The sequence below is a fragment of the Neofelis nebulosa genome, chromosome 1, assembly GCF_028018385.1.
Source record: "Neofelis nebulosa isolate mNeoNeb1 chromosome 1, mNeoNeb1.pri, whole genome shotgun sequence".
Lineage (NCBI taxonomy): Eukaryota > Metazoa > Chordata > Mammalia > Carnivora > Felidae > Neofelis > Neofelis nebulosa.
In genome coordinates, this window is record NC_080782.1 from 243457826 (window position 1) to 243473551 (window position 15726).

At 41.2% G+C, this 15726-nt stretch overlaps 2 protein-coding genes across 10 annotated transcripts in view; one reads left to right on the forward strand and one right to left on the reverse strand.

The window, feature by feature from the left end:
- The window catches only part of PARP4 (poly(ADP-ribose) polymerase family member 4), a 121523-nt gene extending 111177 nt beyond the window's left edge, over nucleotides 1-10346 (reverse strand). The window contains exon 1 of one of the 2 annotated variants that reach the window (XM_058690589.1): nucleotides 10160-10346. The gene's annotated coding sequence lies outside the window, so the exon portion shown is untranslated. Of the gene's footprint in view, nucleotides 1-1216; nucleotides 1391-10159 lie in introns of those variants that run through there. The other variant, XM_058690585.1, reaches the window with a different exon arrangement.
- CENPJ (centromere protein J) overlaps nucleotides 6168-15726 on the forward strand; it is a 59601-nt gene continuing 50042 nt past the window's right edge. For 4 of the 8 annotated variants that reach the window (XM_058690629.1, XM_058690669.1, XM_058690677.1 and 1 more), the window contains exons 1-4: nucleotides 10547-10657; nucleotides 12463-12670; nucleotides 14029-14538; nucleotides 15035-15158. In XM_058690629.1, coding sequence (XP_058546612.1) covers nucleotides 14095-14538; nucleotides 15035-15158 — 568 coding nt within the window. In that variant the 5' untranslated portion in view covers nucleotides 10547-10657; nucleotides 12463-12670; nucleotides 14029-14094. Of the gene's footprint in view, nucleotides 6352-7015; nucleotides 7082-10546; nucleotides 10658-12462; nucleotides 12671-14028; nucleotides 14539-15034; nucleotides 15159-15726 lie in introns of those variants that run through there. The other 4 variants (XM_058690638.1, XM_058690646.1, XM_058690661.1 and 1 more) reach the window with 4 other exon arrangements.

Genomic DNA, 15726 nt, shown 5'->3' on the forward strand with positions numbered 1-15726 from the left:
CTGGAACCCTTCTCCCTCTGATTTGCTGCCCTGCTCTGGCCCTCTCAACAACCCTACAGACTGGCAGCTTTCATCACACATCTGTGGATAATCATTGGCTGTTCTCCACTCTTAATCAATTTCTCTACGAGGATCAATGCTATTTGAGGGGCTGTGCCTTGTTTATCTTTATATCCCTAGAATCTAGCTCACTTTTGGTACACAGTAGGCATTCAATAAATGTCTGCTTACTAAAAAGTCTTTCATGCATCAATTAAAGCCTAGGATTATAGAAAAGCCTTCTATTTCTAATTATTTGCATATTTGGACCCGCACTGCATCAATACCACACTCCCCTAGTGGGACTAATAAACCCCTAAAAAGCAAAGACCACCTACTTTGGTACTGCTTCTATTCCCATGGAATATTATACCTCTAAGCACACAGACAGAACGTAAATAAATGTTTACTGCATAAACGATCAAGTCAAATGTACCTAAAAAATCCACAACACACACATATTGAGAGTGAATCCTCCTTTTTCACAATACTGCACTTTAAATATTTTTATGTTTATTGTTATTTTGCAATCCAGAATCGAAAGGTTGAACACTCAGCAAAGCCTAGTTATTCTAGAAGCTGACGTCTACCTACTCAGTCCTCTGGATGATCATTCGGCATTCCCTGCAGGAAATATTTAACGGATTTCCAAGTTTTCAACTTTGATCTTCAACATAAACATTAAATACTTCTATCACGGTGTTCCTAATTATGAAGTCGGATTACATTCCCTGCTTATTCACCAAAATACTGTATTTTTATGAAAAGTTTCCTTTGATACCTAACTTGAAGAAGAAAGGCTGTCTGCATACGGGAAACAAGAAGCATTGAGTTCTACTGCGATCTGTTCATCCCCCCGCCCCCAGCCGAGCCGGGACGCGTCCAGAGACACCCCCCCCCCCCCCCCCCCCGCTCTGAGGGCCAGCTCCCCGTGGCGGCCCCACCTGTGTCCTGTCACCTGGGACCGCGACTCGCACGAGAACACTCCAACCCCTCCCCCCCGCGCCCCCCCCCTCCGGGGGGCGCGCGCTGCAGTAGCCAGGGCTGGGAGGACAACTGCGAAACCACGGGCAGCCGCGGCGTCGACACGACCACCTTCAGGCCTAGACTACAGGACCACCCGGAGGGCGGCGGGCCTGCGCCGGGCCGGGTCGGCGACCCAGGGGCGCCAACGCACCTGTCAGGGATTCCCGCCCACTCTGCACGCCCCCGGCTCCTGGTGCTCCCGGCTTCCGACGTCCCCGCAGCCGCCGTTCTCGGCTACCAGCGCTCCTGCCGGGATTGCTTCCGGATTCCGGATTCCCGGCTCCAGGCTCCGGCGCTGAACCGGGGTGCGGCAGCCAAGCCCAGCCAGTGAGAACGCTGCCGGAAGCCCGCCCTTGGCTGCCCCCCAAGGCCGCGCCCCCGAGGACGTAGGGCTTCCAGCCTGAAGATTGCGGGCGGTCGCCCAGGAGTGAGGCGTTGGGCTCGGGTAGGGTTTCTCTTCCTGGATCGGATTGAGGGTTCCGCATTTTTTCAGTTTCATTTTTTCGTCAGGATTTGGCAGTGAGGGTAACTCCAAAGTTGCAGTTTGGTGAAAGTGGGTGGTTGGTGCTGTCATTTAACTGAGAAGTGAGAGTAATTACTGGGAACAGAAGAGAAGCAAATTTCGGGAGGGTGTGAGATTGGAGGAGCAAAAGGGTAAGATAATGAAACTTAGTTTAGGACTTCCTGAGTTTGAAGCTTGTAGTAGTGTTCTCACGTAGGTATAAATATATACCTGCCATTCCGGAGAAGTGGGGGCTGAGATTCATCGAGTAGGGGGTAAAATAATAGGAAAACAATAAAATTCACCAGCTACTGAATTAAATGAGAATAGAAAAGATGTAGAGAGGGTGTGGGTTTGAATCCAGACTCTACTATTTATTACTCGGGATTACCAACAAGGTACTTTACTGGGACCTCCATTTCCTTTGTCTTTTGTAATGTTTCTTTATTTTGAGAGAGAGAGAGCGAGAGCGAGAGAGCGCACATCCATACTTGTGTGCACAGGGGAGGGGCAGAGAGAGAATCCCAAGCAGGCTCCATGCTGTCAGCACAGAGCCCAACAAGAGGCTGGATCTCACAAACTGAGATCGTGATCTGAGCCAAAACCAACAGTCAGATGCTTAACTGACTGAACCACCCAGGCGCCCCATCATTACCTTACAGAGTGGTATATGAATCAGCTTAGGTGACATTAAGCAAAACTGGTATAATAGGGAGTCCCAGGGTCCATCCTTCCCCAAGAACATTTTAAAAAACCAGACGAAAACTCAGAAACCACCTTATCTTAACCCAGACAATAGTCAAAAGTTGACAGCAAACAAGCAGATGTGTAACCAGGAGAAAGGCGGAGGAAACAAGGTAGGAGGTTCTTACATGTTTTAACCCGTTCCGCTCCCTTTGCCAGCCCTCATTCCCAGTGTAGATAATCTGGTTCTGGAGAGAGCAGAGCAGAGCAGACTTTGTCCTAAGGAATTATGTTTGTCTCTTTTGACCTGTCTGGGGGTTCCGTGAAGGACTGATACAATGGGCTTGCCTTTGTTTCCCCTAACTCAAACTTTCTCAGGGCAGATAAATAGCTACTTCGGGCACGCACCTCCAAAACACTGAAAGGCAAGTGAGCAAACTTGCTGCATGGGACAACAAATCCCAACAAACAGTACAAAGTACAGACAGGCTGAAGGCCTGGGAGGAAAAGCATGAGAGGAACAGCCAGGAATGAGATTTCCTAGAGGAATAAGGGCTTTGAAAAGCTGGGTACACAGGTGCATCTAGAAAGCTCACACATGCCCAGGACTCATGCTCAGAAAAGACTTAAGAACACCATAAGTTTCCATTTCTGGCTGATCTTTAGGCTGCCTAATGCTGATGAGAGCAAAAGGCAAGCTGAGAGCAAAATGCAAACTGACTCCCCACAACCCCCCTCCTCCTTAAGGCGGATATGTGTAACAATTCCTCAAGCACTGGTGACTGCTTAAGAACAAAGGAAGAGGAGAAACAAATGGTCAACTGGTCAAGATTGCAGTCATGCAGAATGTGAAACTCCACTATAGTTTGTAAATCTTAATGATTTACAAGAAAAAGTCTTTTTCCTTTAATTTTTTTCAGTGTTTATTTTTGAGAGAGAGAGAGAGAGTGGGTGTGGGGAAGGGGCAGAGACAGAGACAGAATCCGAAGCAGGCTCCAGGCTATAAGCTGTCAGCACACAGCCCTACACGGAGCTTGAACTCATGAACTGGGAGATCGAGACCTGAGCCATAGTCGGACACTTAACTGACTGAGCCACCCAGGAGCCCCTTTTTTTTCTTTTTAAAATAGGTTTCATGCCCTGCGTGGAGCCCAATGCAGGGCATTAACTCAAAACCCTTAGATCAAAACCTGAACTGAGATCAAGAGTCAGACACTTAACTGACTGAGCCACCCTGGTGCCCCAAGAGAAACACAGTCAGATCTCCAGGAACCTATAGATGCAATTTCCTGGAGCCCTAATGTCACCTTCCCCTCCATAGGATAGAAAACGCATATAATCAGTCATTCCTCACAATCACAATGGAGATCTTTCTGCCCACAGTTTCTGTCCCCATGCTATAATAAAAACACCTTTTTGCACTGTAAAACATCTTTATTATTATTATTATTATTATTATTATTATTATTATTATGTTATTTGAGAGAGAGAGAAAGCACACTATTGGGGGACAGGGGCAAAAGAAGAGAGAGAATCTTATGCAGGCTCCATGCTAAGCATGGAGCTGGACGCAGGGCTTGATCCCATGACCCTGGGATCGTGACCTGAGCTGAAATCAAGAGTCAGATGCTCAACGGACTGAGCCACCCAGGCACCCCTGCACCATAAAACATCTTAAGAATTCTTTCTTGACCATTGAGCTCCACCATCCAGCATCAGACACAAAATAAACCTTTTAGAATTTCTGGGGAAAAAAAATAAATATAAGTCAAAACTGGTTACAAGAGGGAAGCCTGGGTGTCTCAGTCGGTTAAGTGTCTGACTTTGGCTTGGGTCATGATCTCATGGCTTGTGAGTTTGAGCCCTGCATCGGGCTCTGTGTTGACAGCTCAGAGCCTGGAGCCTGCTTCAGATTCTCTGTCTCCCTCTCTCTGCCCCTCCCTTTCTCAAATATAAATAAACATTAAAAAATTGTTGTAAGAAACAAAGAACATTATATATTAATAAATGAGTCAATACATTAAAAAATAGAACATTTATAAATATATACATTTCTAACAACAGAGCCCCAAAATATCTGAAGTAAACACTGATGAAGGAGGGAAATAAGATAGTTCTAAAATAATAGTTGAAGACTTCAATACCCAATTTTACTATTTGATATAACTAGAAAGAAGATTAATGAAGAAATAGACACTATAAACCAATAAGAACTAAAGGACAAATATACAGGGGCGCCTGGGTGGCTCTGTTGGTTGAGCGTCCAACTTCGGCTCAGGTCATGATCTCGTGGTTCGTGGGTTCGAGCCCCGTGTTGGGTTCTGTGCTGACAGCTCAGAGCCTGGAGCCTGCTTCCAATTCTGTGTCTCCCTCTCTCTCTCTACCCTCCCCTGCTCATGTTCTGTCTCTCTCTCTCTCTGTGAAAAATAAATAAACATAAAAAAAATTAAAAAAAAGACAAATATAGAATACTTCATACAATAATTGCATAATACATATTCTTTTAAAAGAACACAAAACTAGGATAGACCATGTGTAAAGCCACAAAGCAATTTTTGGTAAATTTAAATAACTGAAATCATACAAAGTACTTTCTCTGACTTCAGTGGAATGAAGCTAGAAATTAGTAACAGAAAAAAAAAACACTGGAAAAATAGCAAATATGTGGAAATCAAACAAAACACACTTAACCTGTGGGTCAAAGAGGAAATCACAAGGGTAATTCGAAAATACTTTGAGATGAATTAAAACAAAAACATATCATACTAAAACTCATGGGATGTGGTGAAAGTGTTCAGAAGAAATTTATTGCTGTAAATGCCTATATGAAAAAAGCAGGGAGATCCCAAGCTAACAACCCAAATTACACCCAAAAGAACTAGAAAAAAAAAAAAAAAAAAAAAGAACAAATTAAACCCAAGGTCAGCAGAAGGAAATAATAATGATCAGAACAGAGGTATATGAAATGGTGAATAGAAAAATAGAATTAATGAAATAAAAAGTTGGTTTTTGAAAAGATCAACAAAACTGACAAAATTTTAGACTGACAAAGAAAAAAGAGGGAGCTTAAATTACTAAAATCAGAAATGTAAATGGGGACATTATTATTGACCTTATAGAAATAGGTTTATAAGAGAATCTGCAAACAATTGTACATCAACAAATTAGATAACCTAGATAAAATGGAGAAAGTCCTAAAACACTCTTAACTACCACCACTTGCTCAGGAAGAAATAGAAAATCTGAATAGATATTGAGTAATCAAAAACCACCCAACAAAGAAAAGCAGCCCAGAATCAGCTGGCTTCGCTGGTGAATTCTACTAAATAGTGAAAGAAGAAGTTCCTATGCCTGACACATAGGAACTACTCAGTATTTTAAGGAATGGGCAATGGAACACATGTGGAAGTTTTTGGATAGCCCTGCTTATTGTAGTTAATGTAATTTTTAGGATATGCAAATCACTGGTAATTTTCATATTTGTGGAAAGTAAATGTGCTAGTTTAAAAATGTGTAGGGGCACCTGGTGGCTCAGTTGGTTAAGCATCTGACTTTGGCTCAGGTTGTGATCTCAAGGTTCATGAATTTGAGCCCCGCATCAGGCTGTCTGCTGTCAGCACAGAGCCCCCTTGGATCCCCCGTCTCCCTCTCTGCCCCTCCCCAGCTCGCATGCTCTCTCTCTCAAATACAAAAAAATGTGCAATAAAAGCCTGTAGAATGCTTTGAAAACCATCAGACAATTAAATAAAAACCTTAATTATTGTTATTTTCAAGAAGAGGGTAAAATAAAAATATAGGTGTGACAAGTATCGTAGTATTGCTCTGCTGTGATTATAGCAATGATTCAGGCTACTATTCCCCTTTTCTGTGTATTCAACATTATGGCTCAGGCATTCTAGAATGTAGTAGATGTGATAATCCCTTTGTTACTTAGACTCACAGGTTTCCATAATCTTTTGCTGCAATCCAATGCACCAGCAATAGTTTTATCTTTATTAAAATAACAAGGTTTTTTAAAAAGCTGTTCTTTTGGCATCCAACATGGTTGATGGAAACTTCTTTACTGCAATAAAATTCCAGAAATCCGAGTTTGGGAACTGGTAAGGAATTCCCTCTCTTCCCCATAGGTGAAGTGGGCCGTGGGTTTTCTTGCTTTTGCCTGGAAACTACTTGAATCTCTTCAGTATTACCTCTAACCTGCTAGAGTCATCCTTTCTAGCCTGGATGATTCCAGCATGGGGATCACCCCTTGATCAGGCCTGCAATTCTATCCTCTCTTGACAGAGAAGTTACTACTATTACTAGCCCAGCAATGAAGGATTTTCAACTCTCTGAACATCTTTCATAGCCAGATCAGCTGTGTTAAAATATTATTCCCAATAACTTGAGAATAACATGGTATCAATTTGTATTTTACAAAACTGTTTGACATGACCTGGAGAGCTGGGCCTGGCAAACAAAGTGAGTTCATCGAGTTGAAATCATGACAAGGATGGAAGCACCTTGACGGACATGTTTATGGTACAGATTTTGGGGATAGTTTTATGGGTGAATACTTACCTCCAAAACTCATCAAGTTATATACATTAAATATGTATAGCTTTTTGTATGTCAATCATACCTCAAAAAATGGTTTCTTAAAAAGTGCAAACACCTCCTGCTCATTAAATTTGACAAGATGTTATGCTGTTTTTATATAACGTTTTAAATTAATCTTCTTGATGATTCTGTGAGGTAGGCATTGTTATCATCCCCGTTTTGCAGATGAGAAGACTGAGTTTCTCAACGGTGCAGTACTGAAGACTACAAAGCACTTTGTAAGTCCTCAAGGTAGGATCTGATCCCAGGAATGCCTGATTTCAAAGCATGGGCTCTTAATCATTTTATTATAGTGTCCGCCTCCTCTTATGATGGCATAAAGGATGGTATCAGAATGCATAATTTGTGGTTGAACCCCCTGGATGGGAGCTCTTAGTCTAATTTCTCTCCACATCAATACTGAAGATGCAACAAGATAGCTGATGAGGGTGAATCTCTCACTGCGTGGCACAACAGAAGTTGGAAGTTTCTCCCCTCTACCCCTCCCACCTTGTGACGGATTCTGAGGACAGTTCACACTTAGTGGGCAGTTTTGAGAATTGCCTGGGCTATAGATGAACATTTAGGTATTAGAACCTTAATTTAACAACCGATTAAGACTTGAGTGTGGTAACAGAAAGAAAGGGGGTTACCTGGCTAGCTCAGTTGGCAGAGCTCATGACTCTTGATCTCGGGGTTGTGAGTTTCAAGCTGCACATAGATCTTACCTAAGAAAAATAATAATAATTTAAAAATAAATAAATACAAATAACCTTGAAAAAAACCCACAAGGATGATTCTAATGAGGGTAGCCAAGAAGTCAATAACGAAAAATGTGAATCATCTAAGAAAACCTTTTCAAATCTGGCTTTATATATACTGCACTTAATGATGAACTGCACACTATATGTTGCCTTGATATATTAGCTAATAAATACATGAAGCTATCATTACTGATATTATTTAAAATTAAAATTACTTTATATTTATCTGTAATTTTACTTCATGTGTTTACAGCATACTTCATGCATTAACACTATAGTACCTGCACGTCATTAATTAATTAATATACATACATTGCAGTCTGTGCACAAAACTTTTTTTATTGATAATGGTGTGAGGTCACAAGATATTAAGAGAACACAGGTTTAGACCATGGGGAGTCTATTTGGTTCATAAACTCTTGAAGATGACAACTGTCCCTTCACCCTGACATTGCCCTATACCTACACTTAGGAGGCCTTCAAAATTTGTACCAGAATGCTTCTGCCAGCATCAAAATAATTAAAATAGCTTCTGAAGGATCAAAGTCCAGTTCTAAACAGTGGAAAGCAAACTGTGTGCTCGCCTCTCTTCTTTTTAACTTACATTTAAATAACCTGTTTATTCTAATGCCTACAATTTGGAATCCAAAGCATGTGAATATTAACAACTAGGATAATAGGATTTCAAACACTTAGCTTATCAAAAGTTTAAGAGAAGTTAAGAAACTTTTACTTTTATACCCAACCTTAGTAGTCAAAGAAACTTCCCTCCCATCATTTCATAATTTTTCCTACTATTGCATAATGAACTATAATAGAAACAGCACTAAAGTTCACAGAACACATTCTGATAAATGCTGATCCATACCAAATTCCTAACTGCTTTTACCTGAACCGTCTAACCTGATTATGTTTTCCTTTTGTTTTGACTTCCAGATTCTTAAAGCTCTTTGTTTTAAACTTCTCAAGAAGTCATTTATTTGAGGTGACTAATACATATGTCTCTTTATTCTTTCTGATGTTTTAAAGATTTTTTCTGTTTGCGAAATTAATGCATGTATATTGTAGAAAAGATGGTTTAAAAATACAAAAAACAAAATATAAATCTTCTACAATTTTAGCACTAACAGATAATCACTTAAAATTCTGTTATATTTGTTTCCAATCTTGTTTTTATCATATACATATAGTTTTTGTTTTAAAAATTAGAAATAAATTTTACGTAAACTTACAGGCAGCTTTTTCCACTGACCATTAATATTGAATATTTCCCTCATGACAACTAAATATATCTTCAAAACATGATCTCCACTAGCTACATAATAGTCTATAATATAAATATACTTTCACTGATTTAATTTTTAGATGCTTCAGTTTTTATTTTTGACTATTATAAATTTTAATATAATAGGCATAAAATTTTTAAAAGTCATTGCCAAATCACTTTCCAAAAATGTTTGCCAATCTACACCTTTACCAGCAATGGATGAGAATACCTATTTCAGCACACCCTCACCCACATTGAATAATACAGGTTTGTTTGTTTGTTTGTTTGTTTGTTTTAACTTCACCAATTTAGTAGGTAAAAAAATAGCATCTTATTTTAATTTACATACGTTTGATTGCTAATTAAATAATACATTTCTTCGTTTGTTAATACCCAATTTGTATTACTGCTGTCCTCATTATCTTTTTCCTATATTGAATGCTTATGTTCATTTCATTGATTTTAAAAGAATTATTTAGATATTTGGGTGCCTGGGTGGCTCAGTCGGTTGAGCGTCCAACTTCCACTCAGGTCATGATCTCACAGTTCGCGAGTTCGAGCCCTGCATCAGGCTCTGTGCTGACAGCTCAGAGCCTGGAGCCTGCTTCAGATTCTGTGTCTCCCTCTCTCTCTGCTCCTCCCCTGCTCACCCACTGTCTCTCTATCAAAAATAAATAAAGATTTAAAAAAAATTTTAAGAATTATTTAGAAATGAATAATTTTAATATTTCTCTTTAAATATTGTACATATATTTTCATTTGTTGGCATTGGAAGTTTGTAAAGTTTTATAGACAAATATATTGATGTTTCCTTTCGGGGTTTCTTCCATTGTTTAGACCATCCTTCCCTGTCCCAGATTAGCTATATTTCCTGAGTTTTTGTTCCTTTGTTTGTATATGGTATGAGTTAGGAATCAAATTTAATTTTCTACATATAATATCAATTCTCCACTAAATTATAATACCTCTGCAGACATGAAGCCCGGGTAGTGTAGGCTACGGTAAGTTGCACCGCATTGTTCTCTACCTACACAACCCTCTGTGGTGGCAATAAGGAAAACATTTTCTGAATTTTGCACTTTCAGTGTTTAAAATAAAGAGTTTTAACATCTAATGGCCACACACAGCCAAACCATGTATTAGCTGTACGAGAAATGATGAGTGATGACTATTTTTGGAGTGAATTCTCACCCGTTTACCTTGGTCTGGTGAGTGCCTGTGAGCACTGTCACACCCAGCCAAACCGGAAAACAAAATAGACGGACGTTAAACAAAAAGCACCTCCCCCGCGCACATCACCTCTAAAAGCACTGGTCTGTAGGTTGTTAGCTCTGAATCTCTAGGTTCCCAGCTTTTCTCTGAACGCGGCGACCGACTTCTCGTTAAGGCGCTATCCCTAGTTTCCAAGGCGGGACTGGGGTTGGGGGCGGGCTTGCTCTGCCCAGGAAGTTCTCTTTAAGAACGGTTTTTTTTTCCCTCCCGCCCAGCAGCCCGCCTACTCCAGCCACTAGCCCCGCGGCCCAGGCGGAAGGCGCCTCTCAGTGAGACCCTAGGTAACGTCCGTCCCTGAGAGACCGCCGGGAGTGGTAGTTTACGCGGGTTTCTCCGGTGCCCCCACGCAAGCGCCGAGGGGGCCGGTGGAAACTACATTTCCCAGGAGCCCTCGGGTCAGGGGCGGAGCCGGACTTGGGGGCGGGGCTCCGGCCGGAGGTGCTGGTTGTGGCGGCTCATTCATAAATGCAGTGGCGATTTTCGCTGTGGTTTGAGTGGACTGAGAGGCCAGAGGACTGCGGAGCGGTAATGTGTGGGCAGAGGCGCGGGGGAGCTAGTGTGTTTGTCGCCCTGCGCCTAAGAGTGCTGGCGGTGCGTGGGAGGGATCTGCTCCGGCCTCAGCGCTGGCTCAGCTGGGCGCCAAGCGAGCGGCACGCTCGCCGGCCGTGCGACGGTGGCCAACGCTTCTGTGGCCGTCCCAGCTTAACGCTGTTTTTGTGGGGAGCCTTCTTTTCAGGGACTCTCACCGCCTGTGGTTTGGGCTTTACTTCAAACAGCTGTTCAGAGGCGCGGGGGACACAGTGGGTTCGAGAAAGTGTAAAGTTGGTTTGCTTTCTGTCCTTGCGTAGGCCCGTCATCACCCTAGTCCTCCTTGTCTTTCAAAGCTTTGCTGTGCATTCGTGGCGTTCGAGGACTTGTATTTGGGAGACTGTTAAATCACCTCCCTAACCAACTAGTTATACGGTCTGAGGATGGCTTTGAGTTAACTGTTTGTATCCACTTTTCCCCTCAGAATGCAGAAAATGTATCCCCCCAGACTGCTTTAAGAACGTTTACATAGCAGTCTTTGGAGGTTGCAAGGCTGTCCATTTGTTTCAAACAGATTTTATTGTCTAGAAAATCCTAGTCCACATACTAACCCTTGGTAGACATTTTGCTATATTATATATATGTATGTTCCCTTTAGCAAGGCCTTCCCAGCAATAAATAGCAGATGAAGTGAAACTATTTTTATTCATGCTGACAGTAAATATACTTTGAAGATCATAGTCATGAAGTTGAAAGGAAGGAACAGAGGTGTTAAGTGTGGGAAGACGCAGATGCCTTGAATGCTGCAGCACAAGGAGACTTGGGCTTGTCAGTCTAGTAGGGAACTTCTCTAGTTTTCAATGTTACAGAATAACCTTGTAGCTTGTGTCTCTAAATTCGGATTTCAGAAGTTTCCTGCTAAAGTCACTTCAGTTTAACAAAGATTACCTGGCTGGTTTTGATGAAATGTTGGTCCTTTTTCAAAAGGCGTCATCTCAAAAATAATTAGAATTACTTCGCTTAGAACAGATTTTCAAAAATTATTCAGGAATAGCAGATATTAAGTAATCTTCCTTAATCTTAAGTGTACTACCCAAATGTATACACCAGAGTAATCCCCGCTAGTTAAAGATAATAAGACTCCCTATCGTCCCCAAAGGCAGAAGCCGCTTCTCAGTCAATGATGCCAACCCCCAGCTTCCTAGATAACCATGAGTCTGACTTCTGTACCTATACATTTATTTTGCCTGTTCTTGAACTTCATATTAAATGGGAACATACAGGTGTGAATTTGTTGAGAGTTGGACTCAACATTACTCATCTGTGTTGTCTGTAGCAACAGTTCCTTTTTTTCTTTCTCTTTTTTTTTTAATTTTTTTTTCAACGTTTTATTTTTATTTTTATTTTTATTTTTGGGACAGAGAGAGACAGAGCATGAACGGGGGAGGGGCAGAGAGAGAGGGAGACACAGAATCGGAACCAGGCTCCAGTCTCCGAGCCATCAGCCCAGAGCCCGACGCGGGGCTCGAACCCACAGACCGCGAGATCGTGACCTGGCTGAAGTCGGACGCTTAACCGACGGCGCCACCCAGGCGCCGCTCTCTCTCTTTTTTTAATGTCTCAGTAGCTGTGGTTCTCAAAAGTGGTAAAAATCACACCGCCACTTTGGTCTTTGCTTATTGAGTAGTTTGCGAGCAGTCGTTTTGTCTTCTATTTGGACAGTTGTACAAACTGGTGATTCACAGCATTTGTACCTAACGCACTGAGGAGTTTTAACAGCTCGACTCATGACGCTGTTTCAGGATTGTGCTTCAGAAGATGGAGGACACGTATTTTCAGCGTAGGTCGCTGAGTGCAGTAAAGCAACAAGGGAAACAGCAGTCACTTGATTTAAAATTCCATTAAATCCGGTTTTGATAAAGTGACACCATCTGTCTTTCAGTTCGTCAGTCATACTGAGTACTTTCAAGTGCCGAATAGTGGCTACCAGAATGGACAGCACAGGTCCAGGTAACCTTGCTTTCCTGTCTTTATCTCTTGCACACTGCTCTGCACTTTGCCTTTGTCAACTTAACAATGTGTCTTGGGTGTTCCAAGACGGCCATATCAGTCAGTACCTGGTCTTGCTTGTTCTGTTCGGTTGCATAATATAAAAGCCATAATTAGTCGGTCCCCTCTTGATAGACATTTAAGTTAATCTCGGTTTGTTACAAACGTGAGCTTGTGCCAATATAGCACACAATGCCTACGTGTGAAATTGCTAAGTCAGAGTTTCTGTGCATTTACGATTTAGATAGATAGTGTCAAATTGCCCTTCAAAAGGTTTTACCAGTTTACATTCCCAAATGACGCTTTATGGAAGATTTCTTTTCCACACTGGGGTTTATCAGTTTTTTAGTTTTTGCCAACCTGGTATGTGGAAACTGGTATGTCATTACTGTTTTAATTTCTGTTCCACTTGAGTGAGTGTGAGCATATTGTAATGTTTGTGCATCTGTATTTCTTTTTCTGCTTGTATCTTTTTTTTTTTCAGACACTAGGTACAAAGCTAAATAAATACATGTATGCCTCCAAATTGCCATTTTTCATTTCCTTTTGTATTATATTGATAAAGTTAAAATCTAGAATTGTGTCTGAAAAATAATGTGAAACGTCATTTCGCTTTGGTACTAGATGTTCTCACCCCTCACTTCAGAGACATGGCTATACTAATTCTCTCCTCTGTCCATCCTCATTAGCCTACAGACATGCTTTTATTTCTCCTGTCTTAAAAAATCATTCTTCACCATGCTTCCCTGTACGGCCACCGTTCCATTTATTTCCTTCCCTTTATAACAGAACTCCTGGGAAGAGTTAGCTGTCCTTAATTTCTCATTCTTTCATGTATTTCCTCCATTTAAGCTTTGGCAGCGTCCCTCTCCCTTCCAGCTGCTCTCATCAAAGTTATCATGACCTTTACGTTGCTCAATTCCAAGATCAGTTCTCAGTTCTCACCCTTCGTCTGTTAACAGCATTTAACACGTCTCTTTCTTCCTTGAAACACTTTTTTCACTTGGTCTCCAGGACACTACTTTCTACATCTTCTCTTTTTTGTACCCTCAGTCACTTAGTGATCTCGCCCAGTGTCAAGGCCTTAAATAACATCTATATCCTGATTCTGTCAGCAAGGAACTTAGGTTTTTGATTCACTCAATTTGGATATTTTTAAGACTTAAAAAAAAAAAAAAAAAAACCACGTAACTTCTTGCGCAGTTGCTTTGCTGATTAAGTCTTTTGAATTTGAAATATCCAGTAGATTTTTGTGCTGGTTCGCGGTTTGGGTAGAACAGCTTTAACCGATGTTTTTTGTTGGCATCTTCTTTCTACAGGCATTGGAAATTAATAGCAGTTCCAGCTTGTATATTATTTAAATATAATAGTGTCGTTGGACTAAAATGTTCCTGATGCCAGCCTCTTCGGAGTTAAATAGTGGGCAGAGCTTCCTAACCCAGTGGATGACCAATCCTTCTCGGGCTGGGGTCATATTAAATCGTGGATTTCCTATTTTGGAAGCAGACGAAGAGCAGCAAGCAAGTGTGAACATTTCTACCAGCTTTCCTGTTAAAGCCACTCATTTTTCAAATAGCTTCACCTTTATAAGTGAAGAAGATTCACTTCATGAAGAACAGAAGTTGGACTCTAACAGCCCTTATAAACTACAATCAAATAAGTCTGAAACACATGCAGTGTTTCCTTTAACTAAAGAGGAACCACAAATAGTGGCATGTCAGGGTGCTCCTGGACACTGGGAAGATAACAAAAATGACATTGTCTCAGATCTTTCAAGTGAATGCAAAGAAGTGCCTTATAAAGACCCACTTTTTAAAAAGCTTGAACAGGTACAACAGGATTTGGCCTAATGTATTTGCATTATTGCAAGTTTCTGTTGATGAACAGTTTCTTCCCCTTGCCTGGGAAATCCTCAAAATACCAAATTTTGCCTTTTATCTAATGTGAAACATTAACACAGGTTTGATATGTAACATACAACACTTGAGATAACAATGTCTTTTAAGTTTCTGCTTCGTTTGGCAAAAACCGAATTGGAAATGGCTGATTAGATATTAAAGGGGAAAAGTTGATCATAAATGTACTGATACCTATCGTATTGTAAGAATCTACAGATTCAAATGACTTTTTCTGTTTCTATGTTTCCTTCATAAAAAATAGGATTTTAGAGTTTGGGTGGCAGATGTAGTTACTTAGGGATCACTCTTTGAAACTCTGTATTAGAGATGATACGAAAAGGAGATGAGAGGGGTTAAGATAAATGTAAGGAGCAAAGATCCCTAAAGAAATGTAAAGTTAGTTTAATCAAGTTTTATGTTTAAAAAGCTGAAAGAAGTACAACAGAAGAAGCAGGAACAGCTGAGGAGGCAGCATTTCGAGCAACTACAGAGACTTCTGGAAGAACAAGAGAAGCTGCTCACTACTGTGTCTGGGCACCAACCACTCCCAGGTACTTTGTGCTTACACAGAGCCTTCAGTCAGCTCAACAGTGAACAGTGACATTTCTCACCTTTAGTTGTTTGACAGGTTTTTTCTACCATTACTCTATCATATGTGGTGAACCCCAGTTTCTTTAGGGGCCTTGCAGATAACTATGAAATGGTGGTGGTGTTATATGATTGGGACAGGTGGGAGCTGGGCCATTCTGGAGCATGTGTGCCCTGCTTAACGGCAGTCATATTTATTTATAAAATAAAAGTTTAAAGATTTTTAATTTTTTTTTAACATTTACTTATTTTTGAGAGACAGAGCATGAGCGAGGGAGGGGCAGAGAGAGAGAGGGAGGGGCAGAGAGAGAGAGGGAGACACAGAATCCAAAGCAGGCTCCAGGCTCTGAGTTGTCAGCACAGAGCCCGATGCAGAGTTTGAACCCATGAACCGTGAAATCATGACCTGAGCCTGAAGTCGGATGCTTAACTGACTGAGCCACCCAGGTACCCCTAAGGATTTTTTTTAATGTTTATTTATTTTAGAGAGAGAGAGGGAGTGAGAGAGCAGATGAGTGGGGAGAGGGGGAA